Below are 25,616 nucleotides of genomic sequence, written 5' to 3'. Positions count from 1 at the left end.
CCATCCTCTTTCCCCTCCGCTTTCTGCGCAATTCCGGAGTTGGGGGGATGGGTCTCCCCCCCCTTATTTGCCCCTTCCTGTCCCACCTGGGACCCTGGCTCCGCTACCTTGCCTGAGCCTCGGACACGACTTCCTGCTTCCCCACTGGAATCGGAACTCTCTCTGCTTTCCCCTGTGCTCGGGGATGGGCTTGAACTCAGGAGGGGAGGGACTTCGCGATATCCCCTGTCCCTCACAGGCCCCGAATCCTTGCCTTGCAGAATATCAACCCCTACCCCTGGACAAGCTAGGAAGCTGTCCAAAAGAAAAGCAGGGAATGAAGGAAGTAGATAGCCTTCGGCTATAGATAAGATCATCACATATCTACCCTCGCAAGAACAGCTGCCAAACAGGATGAGCAGCTACAGTGGGCAAGGACACTACATACTCATCCTTGCAGGGACAACATTCCTTACAAAGTAAGCAGTTACAAAGCCGTCAGGACATACCAGACATGAGCTGATAACATAGAATCAGAGAATCTTCATAAAGTGTACACGTATGTTAAGTTTGTCCTAAGCAAGAACTGAATCTTATTTCTCCCCACTTCATCAAGTTCAAATTCAGGCAAAATATACTCTCATATTAAAGACTTTGGCAATATGAAAGGAGAGGAGTTGGAGGACACCATGGGGGCCATCCAATCCAACTTGCCAAGCAGGAAACACCATCAGAGTATTCTTGACGTGGCTGTCAAGCCTCTGCTTGGAGACCTTTAAGGAAGGAGACTCCACCACATTACTTGCTGACAAATTCCACTGCCAAACAGTTCTCACAGTCAGGAAGTTCTTCCTAATGCTTAGGTGGAATCTTCTTTCTTGTAGTTTGAATCCATTGCTTTGTGTCCACTTCTCTGGAGTAGCAGAAAGCAACCCTTCACCCTCCTCTATATGGCATCCTCTCATCATATCACCCCTCAACCTTCTCTTCTCCAGGCTAAACATACCCAGCTCCCTAAGCTGTTCCTCATAAGGCATTCCTTATAGTATACGAGCCTGTAGTAAGATAGGAATGCCTCGGCTCATATTCCGTCTTCTTCCAAACTTCTTCTAAACTTTTGCAAGAGTACAGCTTTTTGGCGAGGAACAGCTAGTTCACACTATGCACAATCTCTTGTAACTGATTTATAGCTTTCCTCGCCTTTTAGCTGCCTTCTGCACTCCGAGACTCCAATTAGGCTGCTATTATCTCTCAGATTCCAAATACGCCACAGCTCGTAAATCCCACTCGCCGGCGGCTTTCAGGCAATTCCAATAAACATTCTGGGAGGTTTTTTTTTTACTCTAACAATTTAAAAAGCAACTTCTAAAATCATACCAGATGACAATCCTCTATTTATATGAATTCCAATGCCACACAGTTCGTTTCCATTTCTCATTTTCTCAAATAATTAGACAGTCCGTCCAGGAAGGTTGTAAGTACATCTTAAAGTATGAAAATAAAAAGTTTACTTCCCTTTTCGTTCCATCCCAATCATTCTTTCCTCTTGATGAAATACTCCCTCGATTCTCTTCTCACTCAGAAGCTGATAAAGTCCTGGCAGTATCTTCTCCCCCTTCTTTTGAAGCATGTTCATGATTTTAAATCCAATTATTCTCCTTGATCATGGCGATCATGCTCGCATAGGGTGGCCTCCAGGAGTTCCAGCCCCCATGGGTGCTCGGCCCAGGCCCCCCCACCCCTCAAAGGATCAGGGTGGGTTAAGGGTGCCTCATCTCCTTCCTAACCACCACAGCATCTCTCTCCAACCCTTATGCATTTGCTTATAAGCTACCCATGTATAATCCACACCAACACTGCCTCTCCACTAGAAGTTCTCTGGCCAATTTCCCTCTAAGTTTTGAATTGTTTTACATGGTACCTTTGGGCCAATTTTGGAAAAAAGATGCTGACAGAAAGAGCACATGTGGTGAGATGGAACTGCCCTTTCAACACCAGCATCACTGCTGCTTAGCTGATGTAGGCAAAGGAGATTTTAGGGGAGTGTGACTGGTTTAGTTGCACAGGGTGGGGAGTCGCAGGTGTTCCACAGGTGTCACAGCAACTATGATATAGAATGGAAGGTGAGAGGCAGGCAGAGGGCACCAAATTTTGAGACCCCAAGGTCCTCCACTGCCTGGAGCGGGTCCAGGAGGATACCATGGTTGATGGTATCAAGATAAATGGTATCAAAATTATATCAATGATGCTGCTACTTTGGGCAATCTGCACCTGATAACACAGTGCCCATTTCTGCACTGAAGTTGCTTATGCCTTGGAGCATTTTGGAAGGCAACACATTCAGTCTGGTCTTAATAAAAAGTCTGTGGTAGGTGACCACTGCCAAGTTCTTTAGATATTCAGCTATGTGAAATGTCCCAGCATATTGTAAACTCACATCCCTTGGTGAGCAGGATGGGTATTAGTGGGCCCGCAGATCACCTATGTTGAAGCTCAAGTGTTGAAGATGAGATGGGGACAGCCCAATTGAGGAAGCTTTTTGGGTGTTGACTTGGACCAGCAACTGGTTCTGAGCTAGAGGTTGGAGTAGTCCTGTGGCCAGTCTGAAAACACTGACCTTAAGCCAGTACAGATAGTAATAGTACTACTCTTTTCTGCCTTGGAGAGACCACACCTGGAAAACTGTGTCTGATTCTGGGCACCACAATTTTAAAAAGATTTTGACGAACTTGAATGTGTGCAGAGGAGGATAACCAAGATGATCAAGAGTTTGGGAACTAAGCCTTATGAGGAACGGTTGAAGGAACACACAGTGGGACACCCAGGTGGGGAAAGCAAGCAGGAGAGAAATCCCATTGCTTTAACATTAATTCTTGCGCTGGCGCAATGATGTAGCTGGGTAGCCACTTGAATGGCACATATCAATTTATAGGATGGCAACTGAATTTTCTGTGTCCTTTTCTCTTATTTCTCTGTTTTTTATTTTCTTCTATTAAAAATCAATAGAAATGAAATGAAATGTATCATGGCAGGGGGATGGGTTCTAGCCTCAGTGTCTAACGAATTACCTGGCAGTCTATAGGTGGTTTTTTTGGGTTTTTTTTCAATCTGCAGAAATCAATTGCCAGAAGTCAGTAATGTCATAGTCCAAAGAGAGAAGATTCCGCTGATTGTTTGACTCAGTTCCCTGATTGTGTGTTATTAGTAACAAAATTCAATACCGATATCTTGCCCAAATCATATATAACATTTAATAATAGATAATACACAAATAAATGTATGGAGAGTTTGATAATGTTGCTGAGCTTATTTATTGATAAATCAATTAAAGATGTTGCGAGATATTCACTGGCTCACAGAGCATAAGCAAAGAGAAGAACAATTTTTTTGTGGTGATGCAATGAGTGAAGCTTGAATCAAAATGGGACTTCCTTGGCAGATGTTTCTTAATCTTGTGCATCTTAATTTTTTTTGCATTTTCCATAGTATTTCAGTTTCAGCGTTCTTTTACTTTCACTGATGAGAAAAAAGAAGGAAATAAAGGTGAGAATTCATAAGATACAACTTTCATTATAACTCCTTAAAGAGAAGTACTGTATAGATGGGAAAGCTAAGACCATCTTTGCTCTGTGTCTTGGGGAAAGGGCTGAGGAAGAATCCTGTCTGAGACCCTGGAAAACTGCTTCCTGTCAGCCTAGCCAATATTGAGCAAGAGGGACCAATGTCCTTTTCAGTCTACCACTTTGTGGAAGATCCCCCTTCTCCAGCCCCCATTGTACGTCTGTGTCAAACTTCTCTAGGGGGTAAATATTCAGACTTCTACCTAGAGCAATTCCAAGATCCACATTAAGGCAACACCCAGTGTAGGCCTTTGTTACCTTCATAATAATGTTCTTACTATCCCCTAATTCCCTGATGGGGCTTTTTTGTTATTTTTCTTCTGGGCCAACCCTACTACCTTTTGCTTTGTGTCTGGACTGGTGGGATGGTGATAGAACCCATTTGGGCATATTTCCCCTGCCCCACCCCCTGGATCGCTCTTAGCAACAAGAGTGTCAGGAGGGTGGTGCTTGTGAATAGCCCTCCCAACACTCTCAATCTAAAAATTCAGGGCTACCCACAGATTAGCTCTGCTCACCATCTTCATTTGGGCCTCATAAGCAACACAAAACTCAGGGTCATGGGTTAGCACCCCACATTGTGCACAATGATTCCTGCACTGCCCAGGAAAGGGGTCCCCCCCTTGACTTTTCGTTCTACAAGTGTGTTGATTCTCTTTTTCTTTTCCTTTCTTCTATTTACATCTCACCATGCTTAGTGCAAATATAATCATGTACTTTTAAACTTCCAATAAAGATATCTTGGGGGGGGGGCAGATTCCTGCACTGCAGGAGCTTGGACTATATCACTCTCTGGGTCCCTTCCAACTCTATGATCTCACATATATACTCACATATATGCATTGCAGAATTGACACTTGTTGCCATAGGTCTTGCCATCAGAACCGCAGTGGTTGTTGAGTTCCATGGTGCATATTGGGTTTGGATATCTTTTGCAATATTTCTGAAGACGAAGGACACAACACTTTTAAAGGTCCTCCCCACTTAACTTTTGGACTGCAAGGCCTTTCTGATTATGACATGCCTAATAATGAGGCAAAGATGAGGAATGCAAAAGACAATTCACCCAGTGTTATATTATGGTGTACATTCAAGCACAGGAAATGCTGATTTATTGTCCTGGCAAGCAGTGAATTGCGTGATAAAGTTGTTCTCTATACATCCCAAGTTACCACTTGCGCAATGTGATCTGGTGACATGGTAAGGCCCCATTGCGGGCACTTAAACCTGTCAAATTATAGATTGTCGGTGGCAGGGATTCCATGCAAGACACCTTTAAAGTTAAAAATATTGCAGGGTTAGAACAGGTACAAAGTTTTTCACACAAGACACAAATTGCAGACATGTTAGTCCCTACAGATTGATCCTGCCAGATTGCGAGTGGGCAGCTCCAGGACACATTTAACAGCAGTTTTTGAAAAATAAAATAAAATAATTATTTACGGAAAAAACAGAGTGAGTGCCTGGATTCATAAGACAGTGGCTAAATAATATGCCTGCAGGGTTGGGCGGGCTGTCTAGTAATAACAGAATAACCCCACTAGGCTACTACAGAACACAAATCGAGACTTTCTTTGAAATTGTGGGTAGCAAATGGAACTAATAATAATACCAACAACTTTTTTTTTTTAAAAAGGGATGGGACTAGAGAATTGAAATCATGGGAAAAACCCAGCTCTTGTATGTTATATTTGTGTAGATGTGTTTTTGTTGCCTGTGTTTGAAATTCTATTTTAAATATTGACATACATACATACATACATACGCGCGCGCACACACACACAGAGAGAGAGAGAGAGAGAGAGAGAATATTTAAAAATTCCACAAGAAATAAAAATTCACTTATCTTAACTCCATAGTACTTCCATGTTCTATCATAAGAATAAATGACGTCCCACTTACCGCTTCCCATGATGCTTTAACAACAACATCTAGATGCAAAACACAGAAAATGTAAAAACTATTTCGCAAATCCATCTGTTGAATAATAGTCCATTTGATAACATTTATTTCTAGGAACTGAAAAGTGAGATGCATTGTATCTTTTACATCCTATGTTATCCTAAAAGTGCATTGGCAATAGGGCACTTTCTTTTAAATGTCACTGAGCATGCATAAGAAGACAATCAAATCAATGGGAAATGGTTAAGTCAGTTAACTATACTAAATATAAATAACTGTATATACTGATTTAGTGCATAACTAACTGGGACCCAGTTCTGTTGATTTCCCTTGCATGCCCAGCTGTGGTGCTTTGTGTGTTTAGAATCATGGCTAGGTCCACTTCTTATATCACAAGAGCCACGGGGAGACCATGAAGAAAGGAGGGTGCGTGGTGGTGGTAGCTTTAGGGGGCATTAGTGTTTTGAGCCTCAGCTTTCAAAAAGGCTCCTATTGTGTGAAAAGTGGTGGGCGTATTCTGCAATGTAGAGCCCTGGTGTAGAGTATCTTTATTTGATAGAGTAAATCTCACATAGCAAGACGTTCATTCTGCTTCTTCCTGGCATGTATAATTTCATATAGGAGGAATCTTGAGAACAGAAATGTTTCAGTGTTCAAAAGAATGTGGGAAAGGCTTGTGTGTGTGTGTGTGTGTGTTGGGTGATGTGTGTCCCTGCCCCTAGTGTCCCTATGTTTGACAACAATGTCCCCTCCTTCCATTAGCTTTAAGCCAGCGTACACCAACGTTAACTGGATTTAGTCAACACAGGTGAAGCCTTCCTACACTCATTTGAATACATGAATAGTCCATGGATTGTTTGGTCCCTACACCTCTCCGAGAAAGAGAACTTTTGCAATATGAACTATGACTCACCTGAGTACAAAAAGAAGACCATCAGAGTGAGGAGGAGAAAGCTGCCTGGCTTCATGATGCTGCTGGTGGGTTTAGTTCTGTCTGCCTCTTAGTGCTTTTCCGAGCAGTAGATGCTTCTCAGATTCCACTTGTTAGGCTGAGGTCTGGCATCTCTTCCATGTATTTATGGAAGTTTCTGCAGCCTTGATGATGAAATCTCCCAATTTTTAAGAAATATTTACACGTGCAAATGTGTTTACAGAGGACTGCAATGTACCAATTTTAATGGTTTCCCTTTCAATGCACATTCCACGTGTATGCAATAAACATTTGGCAACCAGCTCCTTAAGAAATACGGCTTCTGGTGTGATTGTGACATTGCTGTTGCAGGTCACAAGAAATGAGGTACAAACAAAACGGTTTTTAGAAATGCTGGAATTCTTTTGATCATAGGCAATTGTTTTAGTACAAAGAAAAACAAAGGAGCCTTACTCGTTCAGCATGTAAACTATAAAATAAAATAAGTATTGTTGTCCTGGAAAGTAATACAAACACGTTATATACGACAAACACACTTATTATCTTTAACTAGCTGGCCCAGCCACACGTTGCTGTGGCTCATCCCTGTGACTGCCCCACCCTGTTCCGACCCATGAGCTATTCTGACCCCTCCTCCCCCATTCCCCGGCTCATCCCTGTGACTCCCCCCACCCTGTCCCGACCCATGACCTATTCTGTTCCCTCCTCCCCCGGGGTCATCCCTGTGTCTCCCCCAACTCTGTCCCGACCTATGACCTATTCTGACCCCTCCTTCCCTCACCCCCGGGTCACCCTTTGATTCCCCCCACTCTGTCCTGACCCATGACCTATTCTGCCCCCTTCCCCCCGGCTCATCCCTGTGACTGGCCACACCCTGTCCCAACCCATGACCTATCCTGCCCCCTCGGCCCAGTCTGCAAAGCCGAGCCGAGATGCTGTGGAGAGGGAAGCTTTCCTAGGTGCAGTATCAGTGTAGCTGTCACTAGAGGGCTCTGTTTTGCAACTTCTCCTGTGCTCCCAGCATCCCCAGCTGTCTGAGTTTTGTGTTCAGGAACAGTGGGTTTTACCTGCTTTACCTGCCATAGGTGTGTCATCTGCCTACGCAAAGTGCATATCCACATGTGACGTTGTGTCCAAATTTGAACGCAATTGGTCAAGCAGCTTCGGAGAAAAGTGGAGACTAACCCACATGCCCAGTTTACATATATATATATATATATATATATATATATATATATATATATATATAGGAACCTCGGTTTATGAATTTTCGGTTTATGAAAGCCGCGGACCCATTCACTTTCCATTACTTTCAATGGGAAAGTTCGCTTCAGGTTAAGTACGCTTCAGGTTAAGTACGGACTTCCAGAACCAATTACACTCATACTTCGGGTTAAGTACTCTTCAGGTTGAGTACTCCGTGGACCCATCTGGAACGGATTAATCCACTTCCCATTACTTTCGATGGGAAAGTTTGCTTCAGTTTATGAACGCTTCAGTTTATGAACAGACTTCCAGAACCAATTGTGTTCATAAACCGAGGTACCACTGTATAGATTGTACGTTGTGTCCAAATTTGAACGCAATTGGTCAAGCAGCTTCGGAGAAAAGTGGAGACTAACCCACATGCCCAGTTTACATTTTATATATATATATATATATATATATATATATATATATATATATATATATATATATATATATATGAACCTCGGTTTATGAATTTTCGGTTTATGAAAGCCGCGGACCCATTCACTTTCCATTACTTTCAATGGGAAAGTTCGCTTCAGGTTAAGTACGCTTCAGGTTAAGTACGGACTTCCAGAACCAATTACACTCATACTTCGGGTTAAGTACTCTTCAGGTTGAGTACTCCGTGGACCCATCTGGAACGGATTAATCCATTTCCTATTACTTTCAATGGGAAAGTTTGCTTCAGTTTATGAACGCTTCAGTTTATGAACAGACTTCCAGAACCAATTGTGTTCATAAACCGAGGTACCACTGTATAGATTGTTTGGAAACCACAGAAGTGGAAAACAAGCACAGAGAAAACAAGATTCGGTGATAGGAGAAAACAAGCTATGAATGTGTGGCTTGAGCATCTTGAATTTCCATTATTTGAGGCAATTTTCTTCTGAATACAAGTTACTGGGAAAACAGCAGGCGGGTCCAGTCTTTCTTCCCTCAGGTCCTACTTGCAGGCATCCCATAGGCATCTGGTTGTCAGCTGTGAGAACAGGATGCTGGGACAGATGAGACGTGGGCACAATCCACCAGTGCTATTCTTATGTTCTCTTTAAACCACACTTCTGATGCTCCGAGTATTGCCCCAACACTATCTTCCCCATTTTTCCTTGGAGAATCTCCTTGAAGTGGTATATTCATTCTACTGAGATCGCAGTGTTAAGGAAAACACTTGATACTTTTAAGGGCAGAAGTCACATTTCTTGGCTGTCTCACAATTGTAAATGAGACCTAATGGTTCGGTAGTTTTGGAGAGTGCTGGTTGCATTGCCCTTCTTTTTTAAAGTGTCAAGTATTTTGTACGATCTTGGCATCAGAACATAATAATGTTTACTTCAGGTAAGCTCCAGTGGCAGCAGTGGCAGGAGGACAGCCCCATAGCTCTGGCCCACCCGATGTGCCCCTTCTGGATGCTGAACTTTGACTTGGACCCTCAGCCAGATCCAACAGGACTTTTCTTCTCAAAACCTTCTCCAGTTTTGAAAAATACAAGTGGCATGTCCAGAGCATTTATGTGTTATGGTGTGTTTGAGTCCATGGTCAGAAGTACATGTTGGCTGGCAGTGGGTCCAGCAGATATGGAGCTATATTTGCTTCAGCAGCAATGAAATGATATCACTCTTCTCTAGAAACCCATGTGATACATTGCAATAAAGTTAACTGAGAATGTTAACTTAACTCATTTTTATTGATTTGGTTTGAAAATATCATCTGCTATCTTTGCTATGACTTATGTTTGAGACAGTAAACTGTTCCATGAACTGTTTGCTAACTGGCTGGTTGCCAGATGTTTCTTGTATTGTGCACTAAAAGGAAACTGTTGACATTGGTACATGACACTGCAGTCCTCTGCAATATTTCATTTCCACGTGTAAACATTTCTTCATCATGAAGGCCACACAGACTTCCTTATATGCATGGGAGAGAGGTTAGATCTAACTGCTCGGAAGAGCTCTAAGAGGCTGACAAGTCCAGCATTACAATTATGAAATTGCCTGGCTTTGCTTCTCTGCCAGTGGTGGGGCAAGTGAGGTGCCAGTAGGTGGTGCTGTCTGTTTCATTTCTCCTATCTGGGTGGGTTGACTCTGGGGGTTAGGCGATCTGGTAGGTAAACTGGTCCCAAGTTGTTAAGGGCTTTGTACGCTAATAGGAACACCTTGAACTCTGCCTGGTACCCCATCCAGGATAGGCAATTGACCAATTTCTTGGACACGGGGACTACTTACCCACAGTGCATCCACCTTGCCAGGTTTGAAGCTCAGCTTGATTTCATTCATCCATTTCACCACTGCTTCCAGGCAGTGGCCCAGGTACTGTACAGCCTCTCCGGATTCAGATGTTACGGCAAAGTAGAGCTGAGTGTCATCAGCATTCTGATGGCACTTCACTCTGAAACTCCTAATGACCTCTCTGAATGGATTCATGTAGATATTAAACAGTGTTGGAAATAAGCACTCCATAATGTAGCCACAAGATGGCCCCCCAAACAGTGTCCCAAAGCTATTCTCGGGACTTGGTCCTGAAGATAGGATCAGGACCACTGTAATACAGTTCCCCCAATTACCATTGCCTGGAACAGAGGCGGACTTAGATGTGCATGACCAGTTTGGTCACACTGGGTGTGCCTCAAGAGTCGCTGCAACTATGATATAGAATGGAAGAGCCCTCAAATTTTGGGACCCCAAGGCACTGCCTGGAGCTGGTCCAGGAGGATACCATGGTTGATGGTGTCAGAATAAATGGCATCAAAATTATGTCAGTGTTGCTGCTGCTACATTGGGCAATCTGCACCTAATACCCAGGGCCGTCTTAAGTACATCCAGCACTGTGGTGCAAAGGTCCCTCCAGCGCCCCCTCCCTTTCCCAAAATTTAGCCTGGGGCAGAGGGCGCTGTTGGGGCTGCCTAACTATGCGCGGCCATGCAAGACGGCAAAAGCTTCCTCTCCTCCTCTTCTTGCAGAACCAGCGAGACTACTGCCTAGAGTGGCAGCAGGCACGTGGTGCCACTCTAGGCAGGAGTCTCGCTGGTTCTGCAAGAAGAGAAAGAGAGGAAGCTTTTGCCGCCTCACATGGAGCTCTCCTCCTCTTCTTGCAGAACCAGCGAGACTCCTGCCTAGAGTGGCAGCAGGCGCGTGGTGCCACTCTAGGCAGGAGTCTCGCTGGTTCTGCAAGAAGAGAAAGAGAGGAAGCTTTTGCCGCCTCACATGGAGCTCTCCTCCTCTTCTTGCAGAACCAGCGAAACTCCTGCCTAGAGTGGCACCACGCTCCAGCTGCCACTCTAGGCAGTAGTCTTACTGGTTCTGCAAGAAGAGGAGGAGAGGAAGCTTTTGCCACCTTGCATGGAGCTCCTGGCTGCCACACTCAGCCGTACACCAGCCGTTCGGCGCCCCTTCGGCGTCTCTGGTGGCCAGGCACCCTGGCGCATTGCGCCACCCAGCCTGGGCCTAGAGCCGGCCCTGACACTTCCCTTTTCTGATTTGCACTGGAGCTCCATTGAAGTTACTTATTTTAACTCAAAAATAAATGCATTTAAAAAGCAAGAGCAATTTTTTTCAATATCCCCTTAGTACTTGGCATGGTTATTTTGCAGAAGGTGTGCATATGTACCAATATGTGCAGGATGAGTGGTGTGCAGGGAAGGTCACTTCATCCAGCAGGCAGAGGGATTTGGCAGGGGGCATTAGCGCCCTCATCTTCATTTTCCCACTCTTAAGATCAGTTTCCCTTATTTCACATACGTTTGCAAATAAAGAAATAAATTGTTGTTGTTTAGTCGTTTAGTCGTGTCCGACTCTTCGTGACCCCATGGACCATAGCACGCCAGGCACTCCTGTCTTGCACTGCCTCCTGCAGTTTGGTCAAACTCATGTCTGTAGCTTCGAGAACACTGTCCAACCATCTCATCCTCTGTCGTCCCCTTCTCCTAGTGCCCTCAATCTTTCCCAACATCAGGGTCTTTTCCAGGGAGTCTTCTCTTCTTATGAGGTGGCCAAAGTATTGGAGCCTCAGCTTCAGGATCTGTCCTTCCAGTGAGCACTCAGGGCTGATCTCACCAGCATTTTAGTGTGAATTTCTCCCCAAAGGCCCATGTTTTGCATGCAGTTGCTCCAGCTATAATGCATTTTTTACTGTTACTTTCACAAATATGTGAATTTATATGTGTACTTTACTCTAAAATATGGATTTTTATACACGTTACTTGGCTGGAGAACCGAGCTGAAAATTTCAGAGAAGGGTGAATTTCAAAAGATGGCTGTTGTCACATTTTGCTTTGGAAAGTGTGAAACAAGTCCGCTTGCCATTACATACAAACTGAATGGAACGTCTCTCTCATCCCAACTTGGGGGTTTTGCTTGGGGAGTTGTTGCTTCCAAGACCTTCTACAAGAAAGACTGACACCAGAAGCTGCAGTTTGGTCAGCAAAACCATTGGAGCAGCGGAAGTGTTTTTCTCTCCCCCCCCCATGCCTTTTCATTCTTGCTGACAGCGAATTTCAACCTGTGGGTTACTTTGCAACAACAGGAATGTTTAGATTAGGACCTGTGATATTGATCTGCACATACACATATAAATACCCAACAGCCCTACCAGAACTGCCTCCCTGTCTGGAGCTGGATTTACAGTTGAATAACTGCCTCTGCTACGAAGACAATATGTAGGTGTATTTGTGGTGTTCTCTCTGGTTCTTTGTTTCTTCTCAGATAAGCATCTTTCAGTATATCAGAAGTTTTATTTCTAACTCTCTCAATGGTGCAAAACACCACCACCACCTCTCATTAATCAACTAAAAAAGAGAGAGAGAAATCAATGGGATTTCACACTGTTAATACAATATTTGAAATATTGATTATTTCAATGGGATTGCAAGCATTGGTAGACTGAACAGTAAAAATCTACCCTGCCCTCACCAACTATCCATCACCTTCATGTGTGTATAATTCCAATAGTGACTTAGAGTAGAGAACATCAACTAAAAAGAATAAAGGGGAAATGGGGGTGGGGGTGGGAGAAGAAAGAGAAGAAATGAAGTTCAAAATAAAAGAGTGAAAGAAGGAAGGAAAAAAGAAAGAAAGAGATGTAAAAAAAATGACATCCGTTTCTCTGTTAATTACATTTAAAAAGAAAATTCAAAGTATTTACTCCAGTGTGACATCCAGCTCTTCCTCCTTCTGCCAAGTGATATTTTCCCATTCTTCAGACCCAGATCTCAAATTCATTCATTTTCCCTTCCACACACAGAGTTCAAAAGGGGTTCTCCAATTATTAATTTCAATAAATGTCAACGATGATTCCTCCATGTTGAAAAATAATAAATCCTTTCCTCTTTGTTCACACAAAGAGCCTCTCCACTGTCGTCATATGTTAAAACAATATTCCATAGTTATTTACGTATTGTATATTCATTAATCCACATCCAGTTCCATATTTTAATGTATTTTAAATCTTTGTTGGAAGCCGCCTAGAGTGGCTGGGGAAACCCAGCCAGATGGGCGGGATACAAATAAATTATTATTATTATTATTATTATTATTATTATTATTATTATTATATCTTCTGAACCCATTTCCCATTGTCCATGATTTTTCATCCTAATTTAGAGGCAGATTTTTGACAGTGTAGGTGGTTCCACTGCACTAGATGCTGATACTAGAGGGCGCTGCAGGGTTTCACAACTATATTGTACTGAATTGAGCAGAATGGAAGGTGAGAGGTGGTGTGTGTGTGTGTGTGTGTGTGTGTGTGTGTGTGTGTATGTGTGTGTGTCAAATTTTGGCCTGAAATTTTAAAGACCAAAGTCCACCACTGAGTTCAGAAGTGATGACCCAAGATGATCCAGTTCTTATGATTAATAGCAATTGATTATATTGAGCTTCATGAAGAAAGGTGATTTGCAAACCCATCAAGTCAACAACATGAATTAAGGAAAGGACTTGTGGAATTTATTCAGATAGGACACCTGAAAGCCACTGAAAATGAGGGGAGGGAATCATTGGATAGGCTACAGGCTCAGACTCTTCTCACCCCCAAACTTACCATATAATCCAATTTTCCCCATGGTGATCCCAGTGACCCCATCATACGATTCATCTTTTCTGTTACATACTGGACCTCCCAATCCTAGCCTTTTCAAGACACGCAGGCAATATGAAACATTTTAGGCCTTAGTGAGTGTGGCACAGACTTACAAAAAGGTAAAGGACTCCTAGGCAGTTAAGTCCAGTCAAAGGTGACTATGGTGTGCGGAGCTCATTTTGCTTCAGGCTGAGGGAGCTGGCGTTTGTCCACAGACAGCTTTCCAGGTCATGTGGCCAGCACGACTAAATACCATGGCGCAACTGAATACCATGACGGATTCCAGAGCACACAGAAACGCTGTTTATTTTCCCGCTGCAACAGTATCTATTTATCTACTTGACCTGGCGTGCTTTCAAACTGCTAGGTTGGCAGAAGCTGGGACGGAGCAATGGGCACAGGCTTATACACAGGACCCTGACCAAGCTGAACACTACCTGTTAGCTGTGTGGGCTTGGGCTTCACAAGCTGCTTGTTTCTGAAGTCCCAGCCAAGCAGCTAAACTAGGGGTTTTAATGAGCCACTGGTGGGCTTCCATGCAGGGCTGGCAGATTGCGTTGGCAAAGTGAGCATAGGTAAGGAAGATACAGGCTAACTCTAAGGGTTTCCCAAATTCAATGCTCTCCACTTGTAGGGAATTTTTTAGGAGAACCCCCAGCACCAGAAGATGCCCTCAGCCTCCCCTTCCTTTCAGCTTGACTCCAAAAAAGCTCAGGCATAGCTTGCCCTGCTCCCACCTGGCCAAGGGGAGGACAAAAGGATACTGTACAATCTTTCTGTCTTGCAGACCTATTCACAAAGGCAGCAGCTGAGCTGAGAACCATAATTTCACACTGGGCCATGCTTGTGTGAACCAAACTATGCATTCACAGGGTTGAGATGTGGGAATCTTGGAAAGATCATTAAGACTAACTCTTCTCCCACTTCATTATAGTATTAAAGGAGACAAACATCAGGAATATACACAGCAGCACCAACTTACCCCCCAAATACCTATGCAGTATATGTGTTAATCCATACACAGATTAATAATCACTTCAAGTTCCTCAGAATGTACAGTAGCTTGGTATTTTGAAAATATCATTTCCTATCAATCCATCCATGTGACTTTTCAGCCTTTTACAATATATTGGCAAATGACAGTTGTATGCTGAAAAACAGCGCCTTCTAAAAATTCAGTTCCAAAGAATGACACGATTTAAGGAATAAAATTCAATTTTTAATACTTTGTAAAAGAAAGGGGTTGAATAAACCCTTTTGCCTTTGTTCACACAAGAGCCTCTCCAATGTGGTCATATGTTAAAACAATAGTCCATCGTTATTTACTTTTTGTATATTCAATAATTCACATCCAGTTCCATATCTTCTGATCCCTGTGCCTTCTGATTCAGGCAATGAGAAATTAAATATCTTCCTATGTAATAAGCAGGTAGGAATAATTTCTTCATTCATTTCTCCTCACCAAAAAAGAAAAGAAACAAGTGATCTATACTCTTCCTTTTACCTGTAAATACAGCTTTGTGCAAAGTACCTTCATTCCAATGTGATTCTTGGAAGAACAAAGGTTTAACTATGATTTGACAAGTAAATAATCTTATTTTATTTATATGGTTCAGAAATGAACTGTTTTGTTTGGCACTGGAAAATTGGCGCTCTGACAGGTTAGTTCAGATATGTTTCCTCTCCATTTTTCCATCGTTGTATATGCTGTGTAATTCCCTTGTATTTCAGGTTGGGCTGCCTCTGTATCCTTAGAGCTACTGTACTTTTTTTTGTTGAAAGAAAATATAACAGCTTCCAGAATCAATCAGCGTAAATATCAAATCCTTTCTCTCACACATTCTCAAACAAACCACTATTGTCAGACACCTTCTTTCCAGCCTCCACTCACTTCCGTAGTTTCAACATTTCCTTATTCTTTCTCCTGCTCCTTCACATGAGAAAACCAGCTTTTGTCAGTATTGTTGGTTCAGTGTATTTTTTTAAAATCAGGCCTCTGGCAGGTGCTTATAATCATTGAAGTCCTATTGATGAAATGAACCGCATGTTTGCTTTTTCAGGATAGTCACGTGTGAAAGAGCAAGGGTTAGTTTTGCTGCAGTGGTGTTGCCTTGCAGAGGAGAAGGGGCAAAGGTGTTTGGTGGAAGACAGGAAGACCAGCAGTAGGCAGAGGAAGAGCCAATGACAGGCAAAGCCAACTAAGTCTGCTGAGTTCTAAAAGGGCGACACTGAGCTAAGGAGGAGAAAGTTGACAGGCTGTGGACCCTCTGTGGACTGGTTTTGCTACCTGAGGCTAAGTGGGAAGGTGTCGCCCTGCCCTGCCACCCCAGTGCCATCCCCACCAATGCCTCCCTTATGTGGGTAGTGAAACTGTGGCCCCAAAACTGCTGCTGAAATCTCACAATGTGCTCCATCATGAGATCTCATGAGATATCTTCTGAGATATTGCCGCCATTTCACCACTAGCAGCACTACCGCTTAGGCTTCCTGCATCTCAGCTCACCTCATGGGTGGGCCAGCCCTGAGTATAAGGCAGCTTCCTGTGTTACTATGCATTTTGAGTGCTTGAAAAATTTATTTCCCTCTCAAAAGCAGCGCTTATTTGCGTTTGCTAGGAAGCTCCCTTATCCAGTTGGAGTGCTGGTCCAGAATCTAGTTCAGTATTGTGCTCTTTGTGTGGCAATGACTCTTGTGTGTTTAAATCTAGAGTCTTTTCCTACCTGGAGATGCCATGAATTGAACTGGGGACCTCTGGCATTCAAAAGAAGTGCTCTGCTACAAGGGAGCTATGGCCTAACATTGAGACTGACTTGTATCCAACAAAGTGGTCCCATTAGCTCAATTTCCTCTCCTTTCCCAGTCCCCGCCAAAGCCTAAAATCTTTTCTGTGTGTCAACCCACCTTCCAGTGATGATTTTGGAGGGGCACAGAGGAAGAGGAAGGTGAGAGAAAGTTCCATAGATCAGATGGAAATCCTTGTGTGAATACAACCATTGGATACAAATTTATACTGTATCTGGATTCCTTCAGCAACTGAGCAATGAGTTCTTACCAAAAGCCTGGTTCTCTTATCCATTCTTAGCCATTTGCTTCTTTTTCTTTCTCCTTATAAAAGCCTTTAGTCAGCTCTAAAACTTTTCTAAACTTTGGGCAAGAGAGGAGACATCAGCAGCCCTGGCAACCAAGATTGTTGTAGGATAGACAATATGTTATTATCACTGTTGTGCTGATTGCACTGATAAAGAGAAAAGCTTACCTCAGAAACCATTATTCTTACAGTGAATTCTCCCTGCCCCCAGAAGATTTCATTTCATTGGGAAAAGATTTCTGATTGGCTTCAGATCAAATGCCCCTCTCCAGTTGCTTTTCTCTTAAAAGATATACCGTTTCCCCTATTTAAACATGTAGTCATAAAATAAGCCATAGCAGGATTTTTAAGCATTCAAGGAATATAAACCATACCCCCAAAATAAGACATAGTGATAGGCGCAACAGCAATGCCGGCCGCAGCAGGAGAAGGAGGAAAAAAAAAAGACACCCCCTGAAAATAAGCCATAGTTTTTTGTGGAAAAATAAATATAAGACGGTGTCTTGTTTTTGGAGAAACACGGTAGTAAATAAAGGAACTGTATATCTTATCTTGGTGGCAGGAAAAGCAAGTTTGAACTAAATCAAGTGAGAAGACACATTCTACCTTCATCCTGTCCTGATCCTTTGGGTGTGGAAAGAATCCCCCCCTCAAGAAGGTCAACTCTTTATGTTATGAAACTGTCCTTAGAGTGCCAAGTCTTTCACAAGGAAGAAATCTAAAGTAAACTCCTGTGCATATATATAGAGGTCCTTGCATGTGTGCATCTGATATCCTGCTGGTTAAGTTGTTCTAGAAGACAATCTTCTCAGCTGAACATTGGTGCATTCAGTGCTCAGTGAAGAATGGGTGCATTTGTGGTTGTTGTTCTGGCACTTTGGTGCTTCACAGGTGAGTCACTCAGGGAGAGAGAGAGAGAGAGAGAGAGAGAGAGAGAGAGAGAGAGAGAGAGAGAGAGAGAGAGATTCAGAGTATTACTGCTAACATCCTGAAAAAGTCTGCTATATTGCTCAGACGACTGACCTGATATGGAAGAAAATATTTAGTTTAAGAGGGAGTTTTGGCAGGTGCAGCTTGCCATGCAAGGGTAGAAGAAAGTTAAGCTGTCTCACTGAAATTCCGTTTTCTACAAACCCATAAAAAGTACTGGGACCCTGTTCTGCGATCCCCTAGGTATGGCCATAAGTAAGGATGGAAGAGAGGTTTGGTTTGGTTCGCATTTTGATGTGCACCTACTCAATTCACACTTCTTAATAGTTGAGTGCATTATAATACAAATATTAGTGAAAATAACTTACAAAAATGCATCATTCTGGGGAAAATTCCTGCAAAAGTGTGTATTTTATGACAGACACACACTAAAATGAGGTGGCCTTTTAAAATGCAAGCTGAAACACAAACCGAACGTAAGATTGGGGAAATGGCACACTGAGAAAGCAACATGGACAAATCCACCCACCCCCAGAACAGGAAAAATATTATAGACCTGATTAGAGGCACACATTTATAATTATATGAAATGACTGGCGCTCAGCATACCAACTGCTGATCATTCTCCCGTCTCTATAATCTTTTGAAAAAGTTGTTATTAGGCTTATTAAAGCATTAATTGGATATTCATAGCAGCAGTAAAAATGTCTCATACAGCAAAGAGTTAATACAACTGAGTAACTGAGTAATCTGAAATAGGTCTAGTAAGTCTTATATAATCATTTTGTTCCACAACACATTCTTAGTTTTAAAGAAGGAGAAGCCGTTGTGCAGAGATTTCCTTCTGAATTTTTGAGAGCTTAGAAACGTCATCCATTTGTTTTTGGTCTCCTTTCAGGCATCTTCGGGGACGAAGACGTTCAGGTGAACAGAGTGAGTAATGCCATATTGCTCTTACAGCCTTCTGCAGTTGGTTGGCAATACAGCTAAAGCTGTAATTGCAAGTTGGCAGGTGGAGAAGAATTTGAATTGTGTTCCTCAAGTGTAAGGGGGAAATGCTGGTGTTCTCACTGCAGACACATAAACCCACACACAGCAGTTCTCCTGTGCAATTATAGTGAAGGAGAGCTGTGGAAGAGCACAGTTATTAGCAGAGATATGACCATTCATTTCAGTGGGACATGAGACCTTCTCTTTGAATGTTGCTTCGTTTTTGAGATTGCTGGGGTTGGGAAAGGGCAGGAGGGAGGCCCCAGACCCATCCCCATCCCCCTCCGCATCTAGGTACAGTGACAGGGGTGTCAGGAGGACAATTCTGCAGCTGTGGCTCACCATTCATGCTGCTGCTGCTCACTGGAACAGGAAAGACATTCAAGAGTGGAACTGGTCATCTGGGTGGCCACGCCCAATTGCAGAAAAGCTGATGAAAGTGTTGTGCAGCTGACCATGCCTTGTGGCTGACCACCACAGATAACCCCACACCTAGCAAATAGCATTAAATCTACAAAACATAGCACCAGGCAATTGGGAAGCCTGTGCTTTTATTTACACACAGGACTCAGCTATACAGCTACTGTACAAACAAAACGTTTTAAGTGTGTTGTAAAGTGCATTGTGCAAATGTGATGCTAGATGGCGATGGTGAGCTATGGCAAATTCAATATATTTCTCAAAACGTTTTTTAAAAAGCATTTTCACAAGGTTTTTTTATTATGCATTTAGATTCCACTACAGAATTGTCTGGCTATTCTATATATTCCATGTTGCAGTTTTTATATGCTGCCTTTTGTACAATGATGCCCTAGGCAATTCCACACTTGAGAAATTCATTCAACCATTTTTCCTGGGTTCAGTCTTCTGCATGCTTCTTCCTTGTGAATAATGGGAAATGTAAAAAGGAAAGGTAGATTCATAAGGTACCCTCTTTTCTCCTGTGTATCAGTTATAAACGTTAAAGGATGAAAGCCTTGAGAGGTTATATAAAGGATAACTGTTGTGTAGACATATAATGCTGTTTGTTTTCTTTTTATAGTTGGATTGCAGCCAGCACCTCAAGGCAACTGGTAATGGACTAATAAGCTGCACGAGGATGTATTTTCCAATCTGTGGTACAGATGGCAACACTTATCCTAATGAATGTGAACTGTGTCGCCATAACCAGTAAGTAGCGCAGATGCAGAAGATTCTTGCTGGGCAACAGATCATTGCTACAATTAGTTATAATGATGTCTCATCAAATTTGTTTTATCAGTCCCTTTTCCACCCCACCCCACTTCCAAGATGGAGATATGACTTACATGGGAACATTCCCATTTTACCACTATTCCCCTGTGGTTAGCCGGAGACTGAGAGATTATTTCTGGGCCAAGGTAACCAGCTGAGGTTCAGTGCTCAGTGATCTCTGTGTAAATCCAGTGTGCTTACAACATGACGTTAAACTTACTCTCTGCTCTCTGCTATTCAGTTCATATTTTAATATACATCCAGCTAATTTGTATAGCCCAAAACAATATATGATCCAAAACACAGATATCGTTCAAAATATAAGTGCAAAAATCTGTATATTAAAAGTAATGTACATAAAAATAAGTATAGTGCTTAAAAAAATATACAAATGCACATTACGCAACATGGCATACAAAAATGTATTAGGATACAATGCACGCAAAAAGGAATTTCATAAGATTTTTTATTTAGTTAGTTTTTAAAAAACTCAAACAGATGTGGAAATGGGGTGAATTAAGCATAAGACTGGAAATATGAGGGACTGAAACAGACAGATTTATCCAATGTTTGTTTCTGGGGGTACTCAAAGGTATGCAGCTAGTTGCCTGTGACTTGCAAGGTCTACTAGTGCGCTGACCAATGTTTATTATGAGTGTCGTTAACCTAGAATACAGGAAATTGTTTGCTAAAGTTCCCTAAATTCTTCTCTTACACAGGGAGGAAAACAAACTAGTTGGTAAGAAGAATGTTGGAGAATGTGCAAAGGTAGGTATAAAGAGTTTTGTGGTGAGAAATTGAACCTGCCGAACCAAACTGGCAAAATTGTTGTGTGATTTGGAGGGAATTGAAATGTCTTAAACTTATGAATCAATATAATCTCAAAACAAAATAATTAAAAGCAACTCCTGGTACAGTGGTACCTCGGTTTTCGAATGTTATCCGTTCCTGAAGATCGTTCGAGTTCCGAAACATTCAAAAACCGAGGGCGGTCTGCAAATTTAATAGAGAAAATTAAGAAAAATACAGTGATACCTCAGCGGAAGCCGCTCGACTTCCGAGGCGCGTTCGAAAACAGAAGCATTTACTTCCAGATTTTCAGCTTTTGAAAACCAAAACGTTTCTCACCAGAGATGTTCAAAAACTGAGGTGCCAGTGGACAAGGTAATCAGACTATAAGGACAACCCCTCCATTCCCTAACCACCAAAGACAGAAATAGACACACACATACAAACACACCTGCAAAACAAAAACAACAACATTCCAAACACCTGGAGGAAAGGAAATGTGCTTGTGCAACCTTAGCCTCCCTTGTTGCCACCCAGAGCCATAGCTACGGCATGTGGGGGAGCCATTTTTTTTGCCCTCAGGTGAAGCCTCCAGAGGTGGACCACTGAGGCTTCCAGCCTCTGTGTGTGCAAAATGTGCATGGCTGCTGCTGCTGCTGCTACTGTTGTTTTTGGCCAAACTGGATCTTTGACCTGGGAGAAATAAAGCCTAGATTTACCCCTGTTGCCACCATCTTCCTGAAAACTGCCAGAGGGGCACGTAGAGAAGAGTTTTGATGATGACCTCAGGGCATGGGCAGGCTAATATGGGGAAAGGCGTTCCATAACGTGTACCATATTAGGGCCCTGAACTTTATAAGCCTTCATAGCACTGCCTGAGAAAAAATGGCTGTTAGCTTCTGTAAATAATGGGATCGAACCTCATTTACAATTTCCTAAGAGGCGTTTGGTTTCCCATAAAATACATGCAAGTCCATTTGCCTTGATTGCTGAGTGGGGATGCCAGTTTTGTATAGGCAAGTTACATGATCCTGAGCAAACCCATGTGATGTAGTGCCCCTACAAAACATTTTTTTAAAAGGATATCTTAATAGAACCATAATTTCTGACCAGTTGGAAGTAATAGATTCACAGTTATTCAACACTAGTCAGACCTCATCTGGAATACTTTTACTTTCCTAAAGATTTTTATTATTTTATTATTTTATTTTTATCAAATTTCAAATCCTGCCCCTGATTTCATTTGGTTATGGTTTTTTTCTTTCAAATAATCCCCAAAAGGCTTCTACTCTTCCATAAACTGTCCATCATATTGATCTGTCATTTTCACTGTTAGCTTTGCCAGTTCTGCATAGACCTCATCTGGAATACTGTTTCCACATTTTAAGAATAATTTAGCCCAATTGGTACAGGTTCAGAGGGTGGCAATTAAGAACATCAACACAATGGAAAACAGAGAGGATTGCTGGGTAGAATAAAATGCTACATGTTTCTTTTATAGATGGATTGCAGTGAATTCAGACAAGCGAAAGGACTCATGCTCTGCACAAAAATCGCTAAACCAGTCTGCGGAACAGATGATACCACATATATCAGCAAATGTGATCTTTGTCGTCAAAACCTGTAAGTAATGTGGATACTGAACATTTTCCCCCAGGCAATGGATCATTCTTTATAATGATATCTCATTGTATTTATTGTATTTGGTCCTTTTCCACCCCACCTTCTTTCCAAGCTTACACACTGGCTTACATGAGACCAATCCTATTGTATTCTCACAGTCTAATGATTGGTTATTAAGAGAATGATAAATGATGATTGGCCCAATGCAATCCAATAAGCATCAACGCTGATCAAGGATGTGAAACCAGTCCCACATGCTGTAAATAAAGTGAAACCGGATTCTTAAGTATCTACAGAGTCTATTTTTATTTCAAGTAGCAAGAGGACAAAAGATCTGCAATAGATGAAGGAGCTCAAGGATATAAATTATAAAACCAGCTCAGTCAAGCTGTTCTGAAGAGCTGAACATACAGAGGTTTGTTTTCATAAAGTGAACTACAGGAAAGAATTTGTCAACTTTTATATCTCTCTTACCCAGGGAATCCAACAAAAATGTGGGTGTGAAGTATGAAGGCCAATGTCTTCAGATTCAGGTAAGCAGCATGATTGTGTTATTCTAGATATTGGGAGTGGCAAATATCAATTCCTCTCATAACAGAATCGGAAGCAGAAAACCTACATTTTTGCAGTTGTGGAATTTTTATAAGGTATCAAGCGTGAAAGAAGGCATAAACTTAGTATGTTTAGACAGAATTAGGTAAAGTTTATTGAATACTGACATAACAAAGCACATGCTTCACATGAACCAAAATATTTATTTGAGATAATATAATGCATATCAAATTATGACTGTTGTATTTCCTATTCCTTCATATTTTTTTGTTGTTGCAAATATGCTTGACTTTACAAAATTGAATACAGATTGCACTTTAAAAAAGAAGTTATGTTGAACTGGTGAGCAAATTTGATGGCTACATCACTGCTTATTTTGTAAAATAAGCAGACGTGTTTTCCAGACTCTTTGCACTGCAAATAATATGCACAATAAAAACACCTTAAAGACAAGGAGGTGTGGAGCGTCATTACTCAAGAGTAGCCACAAAAACCTCTGACAAATACTGACATAACACAGCACATGCTTCACATGAACCAAAATATTTATTTGAGATAATATAATGCATATCAAATTATGACTGTTGTATTTCCTATTTCTTCATTTTTGGGGTTTTGTTTCTTTGTTGCAAATATGTATGACTTTACAAAATTGAATACAAATTGCACTTTAAAAAAAGAAGTTACGGTATGTTGAACTGGTGAGCAAATCTAAAAGTTTGATGGCTACATCACTACTTATTTTGTAATGTGGAACTTAGTCTTATTTAACAGGAAGACAAATTTAGAATATCATTCTTTTTGCAGGACTATTGCAAGAATTTTGGCCCAGATGATCAAATGTGCCCCTTGAATTATATGCCTCACTGCGGTTCCGATGGGAACAACTATAGCAACCAGTGTGATTTCTGCATTAATGCCCTGTACGTATAGAAATAATTATTTCTTTTTTTAAAAAAAAGCTAAAGTGATGATAACATGATAGAAGAGAAAGATATATTCAAAACTTCCAAGCTGTTTCGTATACTTACGATGACACTGTGATAGTTTTGGTAGGATGAGAATTAAGCCACCCTACATATATCCTTACTGCATTTTTATATTTTGTTGGAAGCTGACCACAATGTCAAGGATTCTCCAGAGCTGGGATATAGTCACATAACCAAATTCCTGGATTCACTTTTGTCAGTTGAAAGGGTTAAAAATATGGTCTCATAATCATGCTTCCATCCAGACTATACTTTGAAGTTTTTCCCTAATTTGTAAAGTCTCACAAAAACATGGTCTCTTTGTTAACTATTGATCCATGATCTGTCAAGCTACTCTGGCATCACCCAGACTATACATCCCACTTTAAACTATGGTTTCTCCTAAGGAATCCTGGGAAGTATAAGTTGCTGTTTGCAGCTGAGAGTTGTTAGGAGACCCTATTCCCCTTAGAGAACTACAATTCCCAGAGTTCCCTGGAAAGAAGGAATTCCCTGGGAATTGTGGCTCTCTGAGGGGAATAGGGGTCTTCTCAGGACCTTTAACAAAGTACACTTATGCATAGCACAGATGTTGCTGAAGCAAGGTATCCCTAAACATCGCTGCTCATATTGACAGTTCCATTGCAGTGTCTGTTGTGTTTACAGTGGTACCTCAGGTTACAGATGGTTCGGATTACAAACTCTTCGGGTTACAGACTCTGCTAACTAAGAAGTAGTATTTTGGGTTAAGAACTTTACCTGAGGATGAGACGAAAAAATTTGCTGCGGTGGCGGCACAGCGGCAGTGGGAGGCCCCATTAGCTAAAGTGGTACCTCAGGTTAAGAATGGTTTCAGGTTAAGAATGGAGCTCCGGAACGAATTAAGGATGTAACCAGAGGTGCCACTGTATTTAAATGGGAAGATTTTACTGGTCAGAATTTTGATTGATTTTCTGTGGTGAAAGTGGCTTGCATTAGGAACCAAAATGTTCCTTTTTTGCATAGTGGGAAGCAGTTGTAGGGGACAAGATGGAATGCAAGTCATTGCATTTCTCAAACTAAGAGCTGCTTTAAAAAACAACAACCGTATATAACTTTGTTTTATGATTCCAGTTACCCACAATAATAATTTCAATATATGTTACCCTTTTCTTTCCAGAAAGAGCAAAGGGGCTCTGTTGCTCCAGCATTTTGGAATGTGCTGAGAACTTGACAGATTTCCAAGAGACCTCTTTGCCTTATACTCTAATAGCAAATGTTCCAAAAAGAAGGTCTGATTTGCCAATAAAGATGTCTAACCTGCAACCATGTATTGTTTTGATCTCTTCTATAATGTCTCACTTTACGTCATGGAATGCATTGCTATTTTGGTTGTTCTCTCTTTCAATACCAGGCTCATGTATATCTGAGGGTCTGTGTAGGGTTTAGGGTTTTAACCCCAGGAAGGAAAGCATATTTGTCCAGTGTACCTGAACAAATAGTCTATCCTTTCCTAGAATATGTCACTCATAGTAGCACACAGGTCACTTTATTTCAGCAAGTGGGGAAAAGCAGAGAGGGAGAGAGAGAGATAACACACAGCAATGGATGTTGAGAAAAATAATTCAGGCATTACTGCCAGGCAAATGTGAAGGCATGTTGGACAATAGACATAGAACAAATACTTTTTTTGGAGACTGTTTCTTCAGGGA

The 25,616-nt window shown here is 41.8% G+C and overlaps 2 protein-coding genes across 2 annotated transcripts; one reads left to right on the top strand and one right to left on the bottom strand.

Moving 5' to 3' along the window:
- Positions 1–3,274: 3,274 nt before the first annotated feature.
- On the bottom strand, positions 3,275–6,566 carry LOC118080481 (ovomucoid-like). The gene is made up of 4 exons (XM_035105784.2): positions 6,415–6,566; positions 5,502–5,530; positions 4,433–4,542; positions 3,275–3,495 (listed from the first exon to the last, which is right to left on the bottom strand). Exons 1-4 carry the CDS (start codon positions 6,467–6,469, stop codon positions 3,441–3,443), a joined length of 249 nt encoding a protein of 82 aa, XP_034961675.1. The 5' UTR covers positions 6,470–6,566; the 3' UTR covers positions 3,275–3,440.
- A 13,242-nt stretch (positions 6,567–19,808) lies between these two features.
- LOC132591720 (ovomucoid-like) lies at positions 19,809–25,397 on the top strand. Its single transcript, XM_060271619.1, has 6 exons — positions 19,809–19,934; positions 20,717–20,761; positions 22,284–22,405; positions 22,884–22,938; positions 23,765–23,880; positions 25,085–25,397. The coding sequence occupies exons 3-6, from the start codon at positions 22,284–22,286 to the stop codon at positions 25,128–25,130; spliced, it is 339 nt and encodes a 112-aa protein (XP_060127602.1). The 5' UTR covers positions 19,809–19,934; positions 20,717–20,761; the 3' UTR covers positions 25,131–25,397.
- Positions 25,398–25,616: the final 219 nt, after the last annotated feature.

This window comes from Zootoca vivipara, chromosome 2 (assembly GCF_963506605.1).
Source record: "Zootoca vivipara chromosome 2, rZooViv1.1, whole genome shotgun sequence".
NCBI classification, from domain to species: Eukaryota; Metazoa; Chordata; class Lepidosauria; order Squamata; family Lacertidae; genus Zootoca; species Zootoca vivipara.
This window is presented reverse-complemented; position numbering and strand designations above follow the sequence as displayed.